This window comes from Drosophila takahashii, chromosome 2R (genome assembly GCF_030179915.1).
Source record: "Drosophila takahashii strain IR98-3 E-12201 chromosome 2R, DtakHiC1v2, whole genome shotgun sequence".
Lineage (NCBI taxonomy): Eukaryota > Metazoa > Arthropoda > Insecta > Diptera > Drosophilidae > Drosophila > Drosophila takahashii.
Genome location: NC_091679.1, coordinates 27,309,247 through 27,324,337, shown reverse-complemented (window position 1 = coordinate 27,324,337; position 15,091 = coordinate 27,309,247). Strand labels below are relative to the sequence as shown.

General features: G+C 41.3%; 2 protein-coding genes across 3 annotated transcripts; both read left to right on the top strand.

Moving 5' to 3' along the window:
- Positions 1–4,849: 4,849 nt before the first annotated feature.
- LOC108055930 (uncharacterized) lies at positions 4,850–9,750 on the top strand. Its single transcript, XM_044392731.2, has 5 exons — positions 4,850–5,444; positions 6,875–7,111; positions 7,154–8,110; positions 8,585–8,955; positions 9,022–9,750. Exons 1-5 carry the CDS (start codon positions 5,441–5,443, stop codon positions 9,193–9,195), a joined length of 1,743 nt encoding a protein of 580 aa, XP_044248666.1. The 5' UTR covers positions 4,850–5,440; the 3' UTR covers positions 9,196–9,750.
- A 381-nt stretch (positions 9,751–10,131) lies between these two features.
- LOC108055953 (polyprenol dehydrogenase) lies at positions 10,132–14,839 on the top strand. Of its 2 annotated transcripts, none has more exons than XM_017139544.3 (5): positions 10,132–10,240; positions 12,283–12,508; positions 12,586–12,693; positions 13,873–14,254; positions 14,313–14,839. In XM_017139544.3, the coding sequence occupies exons 2-5, from the start codon at positions 12,328–12,330 to the stop codon at positions 14,707–14,709; spliced, it is 1,068 nt and encodes a 355-aa protein (XP_016995033.1). In that variant the 5' UTR covers positions 10,132–10,240; positions 12,283–12,327; the 3' UTR covers positions 14,710–14,839. The 2 variants fall into 2 exon arrangements, with proteins under 2 accessions (XP_016995033.1, XP_016995031.1); XM_017139542.2 differs by lacking the exon at positions 10,132–10,240 and adding an exon at positions 10,436–10,648.
- Positions 14,840–15,091: the final 252 nt, after the last annotated feature.

Below are 15,091 nucleotides of genomic sequence, written 5' to 3'. Positions count from 1 at the left end.
CAACAAATTATATGGGGAATACCGCAGTGGATGGATGAGTCCACTTAGAGATTAGTTTATAACTAGTGTATTTCCTAAAGAGAGCTGGTTTCCCAAGAATTATTAACCAATATACATATTTCTGAATAAGGAAGGCAACTTTATTTTTCCTTTCAAACAAAGGACAAAGACAAGACAATCTTCTAAGGACACGGCGATTGCCACGTCGCCTAACAAGCAACAAAGCATAACGGGAAACAGAGATTGGAAGGTTATTGGAAATCGGCTTGGAAATTGGAAAAGCTCTGCTGATTCAGTTCCTAAGTCACAGTCGAGTTTTCCACGTTCAACTGTGCAACACGCCCTGGCAAAATAAGGACAAAATAAATGCAATTAAAAATAGATTAAATACTGAAATATTTCAGTAAATAGAGATTTCTCGAAACTCGTTTAAAGTTTAGTGCTATAGCCAGATTTCGCGAGTTCTGTACTCTGTACTTAAATGACACTCAAACGCAAAAGGCATAAAAACTAATCGTTTTTCGAAACCCAAATATTAAGTTTCAGTCCTCAGAAACCCGTCTTAAAAAGCGTGTTGCGAAATCTAGTGCGATGACTGTCCTCAATTTGCACACCAAAATGATAATATTGATTTTATTTTTCTACAACGGCTCCTACAACTGGAGTAAAAAGCTGTAAGAGGCCCCTGGCACATATCTCAGTTACTCCCTTCGGCAGGCGGCGTTTGATTTTGTGTATGCCGTCCTGCGAGTCGAATTCAAAATAAGGTAATATTATATTGTAAGCCAGTGCTGATGGTTCCCAACTCCCTCTATCGATTTTGCAATTTGGCCTTTCGCTTGCCCGTCCTTCCCGCTGCAGTTGGGTCCCCAACTATCCATAAAACTGCCTGCGGTTACTAGGCAACTCAGACCAAGCGACAACACCAACGACAGACAACAAAGAAATGGTCAATAAAAGTGCGCAAAAGCAGGGCATCCCCGTTGACAGTGGTGGGTCGAAAAATGGGGCTAATAACGATATTAGTTAATAAATTCATGATTTTTATCATGGGGATTTTTGAATACAATAACGTTTTAGCAATAGGCCTAACAATTATAATTATACAAACAAGTTTTACTCTTTTTGAAATCATAATAAAACCACTAAAAGAATTTGGGAAATAACTAATAGGTATATATAGTGGGTATTATATTTTATTTTCTTTTGAGCAAATTTGTATAATTTTAATCGTTAAAGATGAGGAAAATTTAAATAAGTAAAGTACACTGATAAATATTATGTTATTACCTGATACAAAAATGTAATTGTTTGGCTAATATATTATCTTAAATTGATATACAGTGAGCTTTTATTTTATTTTTTATTAGTTATTATTTACATATTTTAATTATAAATAGTTAAATGGCTAGGTGTCCACACTTGGAGGCCCCTGACTGTCGTGCAGCAATGCACTTTCTTCTTGTTCCGCCTTCCTCGATTTCCAGACTGTGTTCCATTTGGAATTTCCACTGCTTTCCAGCGCCTGCGCCTCGACATCCTGTTGTTTTGATAGTAAAAAGGACAAAGCATCGCTTACCCATACATGCAAGCCGACAGGCGATTGCTGTTGTTTACAAATACGCACGCCAGACACGCGACACGTGGCGCAGGGAAGTTCCTGGAAGGCCCCGGGTCATGGGATGATGAATACAATTCCACCACCCTCCTCCAATCGAATCCCACTTTCCCCATTCCAGAGGCCGGCCGGCTAGGCTGACCTGGCGGATGAGCAATGTCTCCTGACGATGACGTCAGAGTTGGCCAGCGACATTGAACTAGTTTCATCAGCCGCAAATCGCTCACATTTCTCCAGTGACGTCAATGGAGCACTGAAGGCCCGCAAGTCTAAGAATAAGCCAATAAAGCTCAGCCCACGACCTCCGAACTTTGCCTTCCGCTCCGCTGAAATAAAAAACTCATCCAATAACCAACCTTATTTGCTGCCAATTGGTATTGGCCTGCCTCGTAAATCGTCTGCCACACAGCCCTGAGCTTCTTTTGCGCAGCGAATTCATTAACTAATTAATAAATATTAATTCGTTCAATAGTTTATGTGAAGCATGCCCTCTGAATTGATTTCACATTGCAAATTTGCCACTATATTTCCTTCTGTTCCATATTGAAAGTGCACATAAATTAGAAAAACATTTTTTTTTAAAAGCTAAGGGGCTGTCCATATATTACGTAATCACCTAGGGGGGGGGGGAGGGGGTCATTGAAATGATTATGTTCGATTACATGGGGAGGGGGGGGGGGCTCTTGCACAATGATTACGTAATCATTTTATATAAATTTTTTTATTTAAAGAATTTATTTAAAAACTTTTTTCCTTTAATTATATCTACAAACTTAGATAGGAAAGCAGAGAAAAAATTTTTTTAGTGGCTGGGCGGCGAAAAAGAAAATGTTTAGTGGTTCAATCACACGAAGGACGCGAAGACCTGAAATGGCTTGACGAAGAGTATGTTGGAGATAATTTCAGCGTAGACGAACCGAATGTGTCATACCAAACTCCATTTATAAACAATATATAAGATTGGGTTGCATCTCCGTTTGAATCCACAGATTAAAACAAAAAAAATTTTATTCTTGGGATTACGTAATCAGTGTGGCGGGGGGGTTGTTTATTGAATGATTACGTTTGATCACCAGGGGGGGGAGGGGGTCAAAAATCACCAAAAACGTGATTACGTAATATATGGACAGCCCCTAAACTAATGATATAATGCCAGTTAATCTATAAAAGTGCCTCTTGAATTTGTTCCAATTTATTTTTAAAAATATAATTGGAAAAGATGGGAGGTACCAATTCACAAACATCTGAACCAATAACAAGAACTAAAAGAGTCTTCAGTTCCTAAAAATTGATACTAAAAGGTCATAATTTTTCATTCCGCGAAATAACTCCCCTGATAACTAAATATGGCATGGTATAAAAAATAGCCCAAAAATTCGTTCTTTATAACATTCATAAATTTAGTGTTCTTCTAAACTTAAATGTTGGCGAGATAAACGTGTAATCTATAAAAAACTGCGTTTTTTTTGTGGTTTTAATTAGACTGTGTCGTTTGTTCTCTCCCTCCTCGTATTCAATTGCAGTTTTTCTAGTTTTGTTCTTATGAATGACCTTGGACTAGTGCAATATACTCGTACTTAATTCAAATTGCACCATCAAAAATGTTTGTCTACATCTCGGCAAACACGGCAAGAATTTCATTACGGCGCAGATATACAGATCTCTCGACTATATGGCAGCTATATAAAACGGCCCACACAGGCGGGGGTTGGGGGGCGGAGGGGGCGTGACAGTCGGCCTGGTTGGCACAATCCGTAAACAACAACAATAGGAAAGCGGCACGGCTTTGGCAATGTTCCGCGTACTGGGGCCTCGAGAAAAATCGGATCGCAAGAGCTGCTGCCAAAGGCGCCCTAGGCCTACGAATGTGATAACAGTAAAGGGTCGATTAAATGAATGTTCCTACTTTTTACTGGGGAAACTCTCGATTCTGAAGTTATCCCGAAGATATATCATTTTAGACTTTGAAACACAACTCTTTTAGGTTGTTAGAATCGATCTATCTCATATACAATTTTTATGTGTTCTATTTAATTTAATTTTGAGCAGTTACAGTTATGCTAGGTATCAAAAATTACATTTTTATTTATTTTTTTTTATGTGCTATTGTATTTCCTACATTGAGTTTTTAGTTCTCTTAATTCTGTTTATTTATAAATACAAATGGGAGTGTCATAATAGAAGTTGTACTGTACTGTTTTATAATTTTTTTTATTTTTTAAGAAATTTAATTTAAATTCTTACGAAACATCAATTTTATATGCCATTGTATTTTCTACATTGAGTTTTTAATTCTGTTTATTTATAAATACAAATGTGTGTGACATTATGGAAGTTGTACTGTACTTTTTTGTTGTCATATACAACCAGTTGGCCCCTCGTAACTAGGCAAAGCCCATTGGATGCCAATTATTTTGTGACACTTGTAAAATCCTGGGCCGCATAAGCGTTTTGTTTATTAGAATAATACGTATACGTAGTTGGCAGGCGTTTTCCGACAGCCCCTTTCCGCCCACTTCTCCCCCTTGCGACCTTGCTTGGTTGCAACCAGTTGGCATTTCGAGAGGCAAATGTCCCTTGCCCTTCCAACAGATTTGTGGGAAAATCACAGTGTATCCATGGGGAGTGCATCCAGTCGTGTAATAGCAGTGAAAACAAACTCCGGGGACAAATTTTCCGCTTGGTCGGTTATAAAATCCAAGGTTTTCCATCCCGAGGGGAACGACATAACCACATAAATAGATCATAAACAACCGTTGACTCAGTGCGATAAGATTTAGCAACTAAAATCAAAGTAAGCAAATGAATAAATTGCGTGACTTACTGTTTATCATGGTGAAATCACCAGACCAAATTAGGGTGAATTATTTGCGTATTAGTTTAGTTAATCTTAAGACCCTTAAGCGAAGCTCATATTCAGACTTCGTCTCTCTTTCTTTTCGTTACAGTGTTCCTATCCCAACATCCGTTGCCCAAAACAAAAACATCCGATTTGTTTACTTACGAACCGTTGGAGCAAAACAAAAATCGCGTTCAAGTTCGACTACTATACCCCCTTATCTCTTTTGTGGAATTTTTCAAGCTTTTTTTGCGTCATAAATTGAAATATTTTGAGTTCGTGCGAATTAAATACGAACGGTACGGTACAATACAAACTGTGTCGACGTCGGCAGAGAGTTCCGACTTCGAGACTGGCCGATCGTTTATATAGCAGCGTGCTCGCACCCGATTTTCATCAGTCGCTACGCGTCTCTCGTCGTCAACGGAGCTCACGGAGCCTTCAAAGCATCGGAAAAGCCAAGGGAAAAGGAAAATCAACCAGCCATCGAAAATAGCCAAGTGCAAGTGCATATAGTATCGCTGCCCAGTGTCGAACAAAATCCTCTTCGATGTCGATTAATTCGCCAATATCGTTAAAAAACTCGGACCTGCATTGAACAGGCAAAGCGACCTCTAATTAAAAAACCAAACAAATTGTATTGAAAGCAAAAATCTAAACAAACAAACGAAGACAAAGCCACGGCAAAAACCGCAAACAACAAGTTGTTTGCTTTTAGTTCGCGTTCCCCTTATTTTATTTTTCCTTCCGTTCGGTTTTCCACGCACGCGCGTCGAGAAAAATCCAATTGAAAATACTAATCAACGGTTGAAAAGCAACTGTTGCATCCTACCAACCGAATCGAAGCCAAATCAACCCAGACTTTCAAGTGGTAACCAAGCGAAATACCGCAGAGAATACAAAGTTGTGTGTGAAAAAGCGAACTAAAACCGAGATCTTAACCAGGAAAACAACAATTTCGTTTATTGGGCTTAGGCCATTGTATGGGTAAGTAATGAGATAAATCTAGGAGATACTATTTATGGGGAAAACACTATAGATTGTAATACTAACCATTGGGAAAAACACAATACATTGGACAGAACGTTAGAACATCAGTCGAGGCTATAAAAAATATAATATTGTTGCAGCAGTAAAGGGGAAAAAAATAATCTCAACTAGTAATCTTAAAATATTACAAACAGTAGCCAGGTTTTTTACCCAGAAAACATTTGCACAGACGAAAAATGATATGGTCAGAGCCAAGACAAAGCAGATTACTCAGTGGCAAGACCATGAAAATAAGCAAAGTGCTGTTTACAAATACATTGTTGTGAGGTCTGAAAAAATAGGGAAAAATAAACTTTATAGCCCACTCTCACATCCGGTGATTCACGTGTAATTAGCAACAATTGCGCGTGCCTGCGAATGTTTTGAATATGGCACCTCATAGCTTTTGTGCTCTACATTGAGTCATATTACAAACAAAGAAAATTCGCGACGCAGAATGTCTAATCAAAAACATACGCCCGAAACCAAAACAAGATAAGCGCATGACGCCAGTCGAGATTTCGCAGAATACAATATCACATGCTGTGCCCCCTGACCTCTATTTATATTTCGATTCGGTATTCTCCACTTACATATGGAACTAGAGATTCCAGGGCACGTGGACTCTGTTTATGTCTTCGCACTTATTGTGTTTTATTGGCTGCAACCAACGAAAGTTAGCAATCAGCACTCGAAACCCATTTTAGATGTGCCCGCCCACTTCCTGCCTCTCGATGATAACGCTGCGCTTACGTATGGACATTGTATTGTCGTATGGCAATTGTTTATTGCCCGCTTGTCGAACGACTGTACATCGAGATAGATGATTGCCACCCTGGCAACACACTGCTCGAAAAACCATAGACCAGACAGACAGATGGTTGTTATACGGGGGTTTTTATACCTAGGGGTAATTATAGGTCCATTTGACTTTGAGAAGGGCAGACTTACCTGCTGAGTTAAGATCGTAGCCAATTACAGTACTGATCCCTAATCAGTAAAGGGATCAACCAAGGTTTAGGTCAAGGGTCTGACATGGGTTATGTCTAATCTGTAGCTCTAGATTATAAAACTGAGGTTGTAGCTCCCTCGTCTAATCTTAATGGGTTTATATAATTGATTTCCAAGTACATATTATTTATTGTTCATTATCAAGGTCTATAAGAATGAAATTATATAGAAGATCTAAATATACTTAGCTAACCTGTTCCATTAACCATCTTAAATAGTTAAGGAGATTCTAAATAGTTTAATTGGGATGTACATATTTTGAAGTACATAAGTTAGGATGAACCTAGGTTTTAGGCCATACCAATATGTACCTTCTTCTTTATCAGATTTTAAAGCCCCTTCTTATAAACCTTCCCTTGTATCTCCCCCACAAACAGATCAGTCTAAACCAACGTCGAAACTTGGAGACGAGCCGGACCTCCTGTTCAAGCGAGCGCAGGGCCGGATTAGTCTGATCGGTGCTGGAGTAGGAGCCACCCAGGCTGGCCAAGCTGCCCAATCACCGCTGCATTCCAGCCAACAAACGTTCGCCAACATTCAACTAGACGCCACGCTCAATGATTGCGAAAGTGGCTATGTGCCCACCGTGGGCCGCTGGGGCTCCGAATGGCCGAGTTGACTCGCCGTTGCCGCCAGCCACCGACGGGATGGGGGAGTGGCCCCTCCGATCGCGGAGGAGGTCGCCCCCGGTGCCGCCGCTGCCCAGGATCCGTTGCTCCCGGCGGATCAGCAGCTGGCGGATGGGTTGGTGCTCGGACTCGGCCGGGGATTGGGATTGACTACGACGCGATCTAATGCCGCGAGTGAGCAACCAACTGGACATGGCACTGGCGCCATCCGTCGCACACCCTCCACCTCCAGCGAAGAGGAGGATCTGGAGGACTTGGAGGACGAGGAGCTGGTGCCTCCGACCGACCTGACATCGGTGGATAAATCGGAGCGCTACTCCGACATCAGGCAGCTGCTGGCCAGACAGCAGATTGTGGGGATTCCCGCTGGTCAGTGGATCGTGGGCGATGGCTACGATCTGGAGGCCTTCAACCAGATGAACGGAGTGTGGCCCCTGGGCCATCCGCTGCCGCTGCCCGACTGGAGCTCGGAAGCGGGGGGCAAGGGCACCCTGATCTTCGACAACGTCTGGCAGTACGAGGAGCTGAACGGGATTGTGGAGACCACGCTGCAGCGGATGCTGGAGGAGACGCACTACAACACGGTCAACCTCTTCGTCGACTTCTATCGCAGCTTCAAGCGCACCCGTCGCTCCGATCTGCGCAGCTTCTTCCAGTTCTACGATGTGCCCATCAATCGGCGCCATCACATGTGTGTCTCCCTGGCCTTCGAGATCATGGCCAGGATGGTCCAGCTGTTCCCCGTGCTGGCCAACTACCTGTACGTGGTGTCCTGCGAGGAGCAGGTGATGGACTGCCAGGACTACGTGCAACTGGACGAGGAGTGTGGCCTTAACTCGGTGGACGCGGGTGTGGAGAAGGAGCACGTGATGGTGGCCATGCGCGTAGCCATCGGCGAGCGACGGGGTGTGATGATCCTGGACCCAGGATACCATGTCAGCCGAGCAGTGACTGTCATGCAGGATCAGAGCTATCCACACACGGGTGAGTTGGGGTCTCTATTTCTTTTTCACAGAGAGATTTCTCACTATGTACTCAAAATTGAAATCGGTCTTAAAAATATAACGAAAGTTCTTAAGTTTAAAATGTTTTCAATGTGCCCGAAACAAGTGCAATTGTCGGTAATTACAATTCAATAACATTTCTCTCAATTCAAGAACATTTTTTTCTATTCAAGAAAATTTATTTCAATTTAAGAACATTTCGCTCGATTTAAGAACATTTCCCTCAATTCAAGAACATTCCCCTCAATTCAAGAACATTTCTCTCAATTCAAGAACATTCCCCTTAATTCAAGAACGTTTCTTTCAATTCGAGAACATTTCTCTCAATTCAAGAACATATTCGTCAATTCAAGAACATTTCTCTCAATTCCAGAAAATTTCTCTCAAAGTGAAAGATTATTTCTCTTTGTTTTGGAGTTACTTACTCATAGTATGGTGTATTGTCTTCTTCCAGGCTGGTTCACCCAATCCAAGGAGCCGCATCTGCAGCGGGACTATTGCTATGCTTATAGCCAGCAGAACGGGAAGTTCGTGGAGTGGAAGGAGCGCGAGATCCGTGGCGATGATACCAGCTACAAGACCTCGCTGATCTACGTGGCCCAGGAGTACATCACGGCCATCGATGTGACGGTGCGTCGTAATCTGGTCTACAACTTCCGGTCGCTGCTCTCTCGCGATGCCAAGGGTCAGGTGTATGCGGGTATCTACTTCCCGCTGGTGGCCAATGGCCAGGAGGCCTATCTGACCATCTTCTACGACGGACCCAATGAGCAGCGGGTGCGAACGAAGCTGATGTTCAGCGCCTTCAAAGTGGGCAAGGGAAAGGTGAGGATTACCCCAGAGAGAAACCCAGAGAAAATTATTTCTAATCTAGCTTTTAATCCCCTCCAGCTGCCGGACTACGTGGCTCAACATCTCAGCAGGCTGGCGCCGCAACTGAAGATGCCCCTGCCGGAACTGACCGAACTGTGCAAATCCCTGGCCGAGGTGGTCACCGACCAGAGCTTCATCAGCCAGGTTTTGGCCATAAACGACGATATTGGCAACATGTCCGTGGAGAATTGACAGTTAAAGGAGCCTAAGGATGTCGCTGCTATGGAAACGGAAATTAAAACAGAAACGAAGATGGAGAAACTGGCGATAAAAGACACTACTGACAACGCAGCTGCAACTTAGAGTTCCAACCCAAAATTCTATTTCAATACTTTACCCTTTCCACAGTAATATTTCTTTTAGTAGCACCTAGGCACACACACACACACACGATTCAAGGATATATTTCAATTTAGTCTAGTATATATTTCAGAAAATATTTATATACCTATACACACAAGAACACGTGCACTCTATATGGTAACCCCAATTGAATGATTTAACCGAAAGCGAAATGCAATTTAATCAAAACCAGAAAAGCGCCAAAGCATAGATTTCAATTTCGCTTAGCTTCTGTTTATTTCGAACTAAGTATATACGTATGCGCAACTATATAAAGGCAAAATTAGTTAATAACTGGTAACGTGGCAAAACATAAATTGTAATTGTTGTATGGACATATTTCCGTTTTAACACTTAAATGCACTGTACTATTTCGGTTCAATAAATAAATCAGCTAGCAAAAAATGTGTTGTTTCTTTGGAGATGGGAAGATGGATAACTAAAGAGCTTATTTTCTAAGTCCTTATTGAATAGGACATTTTTGAAGTTCAACTTTACTTTCTTTTAAAATGACTAGACCATGGTCTTTGAATTTAAGTGAAACTTTTTAATGAAACTTTTTAAAAATATAATTTAGCTTTATAAAGCAGTAAAATCGCACAACTGCAGCCACTCTTAAGATACAAAATCCATTTTCAATTATACATTTATTAAAATAAATAATTTAAAAATTTGAAATTAACGAGCCTTAAAATAAAAGTACTAAAATAGGCCAGCGGTGGATGCGTTCACACTGCTGGCAAGTATCGATAGTCGCAAGCAACAATCGATGTTCAAGGAAAAGAAGAAAAGTTCTCCATCCCTGGTGCCATCGATGTATCTTGATTTCTTCGCTCGTCTGCAACTTTTTCAATTAAATTGTTGTTAATCAGCGTTTTTGTGAGTGCAAACACAGGTAACTACACCCCGCCCACGTGCCCCATTTGTTGTACAACAAAGCAAAACCCAAAATCAGCTGTTTTCACGGCGATCAGCCGGCAAATAGCTAAAATTCACCTGTTGGCCATAAGCAACAAGTCAAACGAAACAAAACAACAACAATCGTGGATCAAGTTCTTGTCGAAAAGGCGCGCAATTAAAACTAACGTTTAGTTCGCTTTTGAATTTCTCGCCGAGCGGTTGTGGCAACACGGGCCCGCTGGAAAAACCGGTTTTCGAACTCTTCCCAATTGATTTTCGAAAACGTGATTGAAAACCCAAGTACGAAGAAGCTTCGCCACAGCCTTTAATTGAAAAAGGGTGTCAATATTAGCATAGAAATAAAAGCACAAGTGCATTTTCACCTGCGGCAGCTGAATTGAAGGTAAAAAACTGATGAAACCGTTTGCAAGGGCAACGCCAGCAACAACAATAGAAAAAGAAAGTTAACCATATGCAGCCAAATTAACAACGACCGCAGCAGAAGCAACAATAAAACTGCTAAGCTTTTGCGTTTTGTTGACGGAAGTCGAAACTCTTGACAGCACGCTCGTAGAGTCATACTTACACTTCAAATAAAGATTGTCAATTTTCTAATAACTTATTTATCACACTAAACATGAGCCAAAAAATTACCATCCCAAATATTTACAATCTCTTACAATATTGTACAAACAATTAGGCTTCAATTTTTTTCATATAATAATATATCAATAATATACTTGTATCAAGGATTAAAAAAAAATGTAGATTTTTTTTATTTAAATTTTTTTTGGATGTATATTTTATTTGGATGTTAAGAGTTGTAAGTATATCGCTTTTTTTATATGAAACAAGATTTATATATTTTTAAAGATTTTTTTCATATAAGTCATTTACTCGCTATATCATTACATCGATTTTTAAATTGTAAAGAATTAAGTGGAAAGTCCGTTTTTTTCAGTGTACCACATATGTCATGTCGGCTATCTCGATATTTCCCTTCTTTCAAGAAGCAGAAGAAACCGAACCCCGTTGTTGCTGTTTAGCGCCTCAGTCATTTTCAGCTTTGGCCCCAAATTCACTATTTTGGCCCCGTTCATTGGCTTTGGCTCTAAGCTCGGTTCTTCAACTTTCATTCCACTCCGCCGCTGTTTGGGTTTTTAATTTGCATTTTACGAGCACACCTTTGCCCGTTCTCTCGCTGTCTCTTCTAATAAATACGACAAAGTAACTTTCGTTTAATTAATTTAATTGTTCCGCCGCCCTGCTGAAAATTAAGTTCCCAGTGCACCGCTCAAAAGCCAGAGTGCAGTTGGCAGTGCAAATATGTACAAATAAATACCTGCGGCTAAACAATCGGTCTGGCTTTATAAGCCCGGCTAACGAACGCTCGAAATTGCTGGGCAAACACGAAAAATCCCAGCTGAAGAGACAACAACTTAAGCTGTTTGAGGGCAAGGCAATGGGGCTAAGACGATTTCGGACTACCCTTACAAATCTGAATTTTTTTTTTTCATTTTTAGAATCAATTAATATGTTGCTAACAGTTTCTATATGACAATAATATCGTTTTACGATCCTATTAAAAACACTAAAGTATATATTGAATACTTTTTCCTATCAAAAATATATATGAATTTCCCGCATTTTGTATTAAACGTTTGTTAAGGGCTATGATAGTAATCTTTATTGTTAGGACAACACGTGAATTTATATTATACACTTATGATAATTGTGTAGGGCTTGACTACTCGTAGTTAAATCGTGAGACGAATCAATTTCCCGTAGTTTGACCCCGCCTATAATACCAATCGCATATGGTCAACAAATATACCCCGCTGGCACTCGGATCGTGAAATCTTGCTGACTCAGTTCAAGAGTGTCGCAAAGTGCACTCGAGGCGAATTGACTCGCCAATATTGATAATGTTGCCGGCTAATGGCTGTGACGAACCAAGATCGGTTTATGTTATCAGCCGGCGCACTTTGCCCTGTTTGAAACACGATTTCTTATCAAGGCCCCGAATTACCTTTTCAGAGTTCCGAAGAGACGACGACGACGACTAGTCGATAGGGCGGAATCATGCTGGGAACTTTGCTGTGGATATTTTTCGTCGGCCTGCTGCTGTGCGCGTTCCTCTTCTCGAAGACCACCAAGGAGGTTCCCAAGTCCTGGTTCGAGTGGAAGACGGAGTTCCGGTACCAGTACCTCGGAATCGTCGGTCTCGTCCACGATGCTCACTATGCGGCGCGGGATCGAGTGGGTAAGTGAATGATACCCGTAACTCACCAGCTGAGATGCTTATCCAACGGCCGCTAATTGTCGCCATTATCCATTAAGCACTTTATAAACAACCGGATCGCATTGCTGTCATCACCGGAGGAAATCGCGGCATCGGACTGCGGATCGTGGAGAAGCTGCTGGCCTGCGAAATGACTGTCGTCATGGGTGAGTTGACCAATCAGCCGGGGAACTTGTTTTGGCCCTTTACCATAAGTCGGCGGACGGTTTATGAATTCCACAAACATTTGACGTGCTGCAGTGCACGTGCTCGGAAAGCAGAAAACAAAAATATCGACTAACCGATCGTCGAAATGCAGATCCATCTGCGGAGTGGCTCCCACCCTTGTCAATGCGATCAACAAATCATGATCCATTCGCCTGATTTCATTACCTAACCAAGTCACGCACAACGATTTTCGGTGGAGTGTAACGATAAGAGTGTATTGACTTGAGAAAGAAAAGTATTCTAATTTTCACTAGTGACTTGTTGTTGTGACTCGCTTCTGAGATTAGCTGAATAACTGGCTTTTAAAAAATAATTAATTGTCAATATATAAACTTAAAATTAATTCTCAATTAATTAATAACGAACGACAAATCTTTACAGAGTTTTATCTGTAACTTTTCGGCCGGTATTTTTAAAATTGTTTATTAATAATTAATTTTAATTTATTGTGAAGCATTCTTTCTTATATTTCTTCTTCCTTATCCATTAATTTGTTTAATCAAAATTTAATTTAAATAATCAAATTCTTACTATTAACATTTTGACTACTTAACAGTCAACTGTTACATTCTACATTGATCAAATGTATAATTTACTCGTGTAGGGTAAAATCAAGTATGAAAGGTACAGCATTCTGCCGCCAGGTGTCGCAGAAACACATGTGAGCTTGTGTAAAGGAAGAATGAATGATTAATTTAACGAATGAAAATATTTAATTCATATTAAAATCAAAGTTTAAAGCGGTTTCCAAAAAGCACAGAAATCTAGCCATTTTTCGTGGTATAGTGTATTACCTCGAGAAAACATTTTCTCACATTCTCCTTCATCATCACTCCATTCTTATTCGCAAAGCTCAATCGTTAGCAATCATGGATCTAAAAAACATTTAAAAAAAAAAACCAAATCTAAAGCTGGTGAAGCCCCACCTTCAAGTCAAATTTCTATAAATTTCTTTGCCAGGAACATACATTTTTTCGGGTTTTCTTAATCAAAGTATCATTTACTTATTCAGTTTTTATACTTTGCACACTTGAAAGGCGATGCTTATGAATACCCGTTAAAATAACCACCTAAACCTCACCAATTAAAGCAGTTTTTTAATTTTATTTCCATTACAGGTGTACGTGATCCCCAAAGTGCTGAGTCTGCGGTCGCATCGATAGTAGACCTAAAAGCGACCAAGGGCAAGCTGATCTGTGAGCAACTGGACGTCGGGGACCTGAAGTCCGTGAAGGCCTTTGCCCAGCTCATCAAGGAGCGTTTTTCCAAGGTGGACTTGCTGCTGAACAATGCTGGAATCATGTTCGCACCCTTTAAACTCACCGCCGATGGCTACGAGTCGCACTTTGCCACCAACTTCCTGGGTCACTTTCTGCTCACCCATCTGCTCCTTCCCCAGTTGAGGGCGGCGGGCAAGGAGGGAAAGAATTCCAGGATCGTTAACGTCAGCTCTTGCGTGAATCTCATTGGACGCATTAACTATAAGGACATCAACGGAACGTGAGTTAAATGATTAAACTCCGAAATTCTAGACTTTATTGTTTTTTGATTTCTATAGGAAACACTACTATCCAGGAACCGCCTACAGCCAGTCGAAGCTTGCCCAGATTCTGTTCACCCGCCATCTGCAGACGCTGCTGGATGCGGAAAAGTCACACGTGCAGGTGAACGTGGTGCATCCGGGCATTGTGGACACGGATCTGTTCGAGCACTCGGCCACCACATCGGTGCCCATCTTCAAGAAGCTCTTCTTCAAGACCCCCGAGCGGGGATCGCGCACCGTGGTCTTCGCGGCCATCGATCCCTCCATCGAGGGTCAGGGTGGCACTTACCTGGCCAACGGCGGCAAGGGACCCTTCCATCCGGACGCCAAGAAGCCGGCCAAGTGCGAGCAGCTCTTCCAGTTCTCCTGCGACCTGCTAAAGATCCAGCAGTACGGAAATGGCGAATTCTAAAAGAACACACTCTCTCTAACATTCCTACTCCTACTCAGCTACTGGTGCAACGTACTTTTCTAGATTCCGTCACATATTTTGTAAATCGATTTCTTGTATGGATTTGTATAAAACATATTTTTATATAGAACTGCAGCTGGTGTTCTGGAACTACTGATGCTAATCTGGCCAAAGTGCTGTCCTAGGTTTTAATTAACTTGTCTTCGCTTGATTGCCGTCTTGGGGCTAAAGAATGCAATTAAAAGAGCTGCACAAAACACTGAGAAACACATTTTAAAAATGCACTCAGTGGTTTGGCGGCGGCAGCTTGAAAGGCGACAACAACAACAACGACAGCATCCACATCTGTTATATGTCAAATTTTGCGAAAAAGCAAACAATT

Coding starts and splice junctions, on each gene's coding strand:
- LOC108055930 (XM_044392731.2), top strand. Junction 7,112..7,153: donor CTGGGGCTCCGAATGGCCGA/GTTGACTCGCCG, acceptor GGGATGGGGGAG/TGGCCCCTCCGATCGCGGAG. Junction 8,111..8,584: donor TCAGAGCTATCCACACACGG/GTGAGTTGGGGT, acceptor GTCTTCTTCCAG/GCTGGTTCACCCAATCCAAG.
- LOC108055953 (XM_017139544.3), top strand. CDS start 12,328: ATGCTGGGAACTTTGCTGTGGATATTTTTCGTCGGCCTGCTGCTGTGC. Junction 12,509..12,585: donor TGCGGCGCGGGATCGAGTGG/GTAAGTGAATGA, acceptor TTATCCATTAAG/CACTTTATAAACAACCGGAT. Junction 14,255..14,312: donor TATAAGGACATCAACGGAAC/GTGAGTTAAATG, acceptor TGATTTCTATAG/GAAACACTACTATCCAGGAA.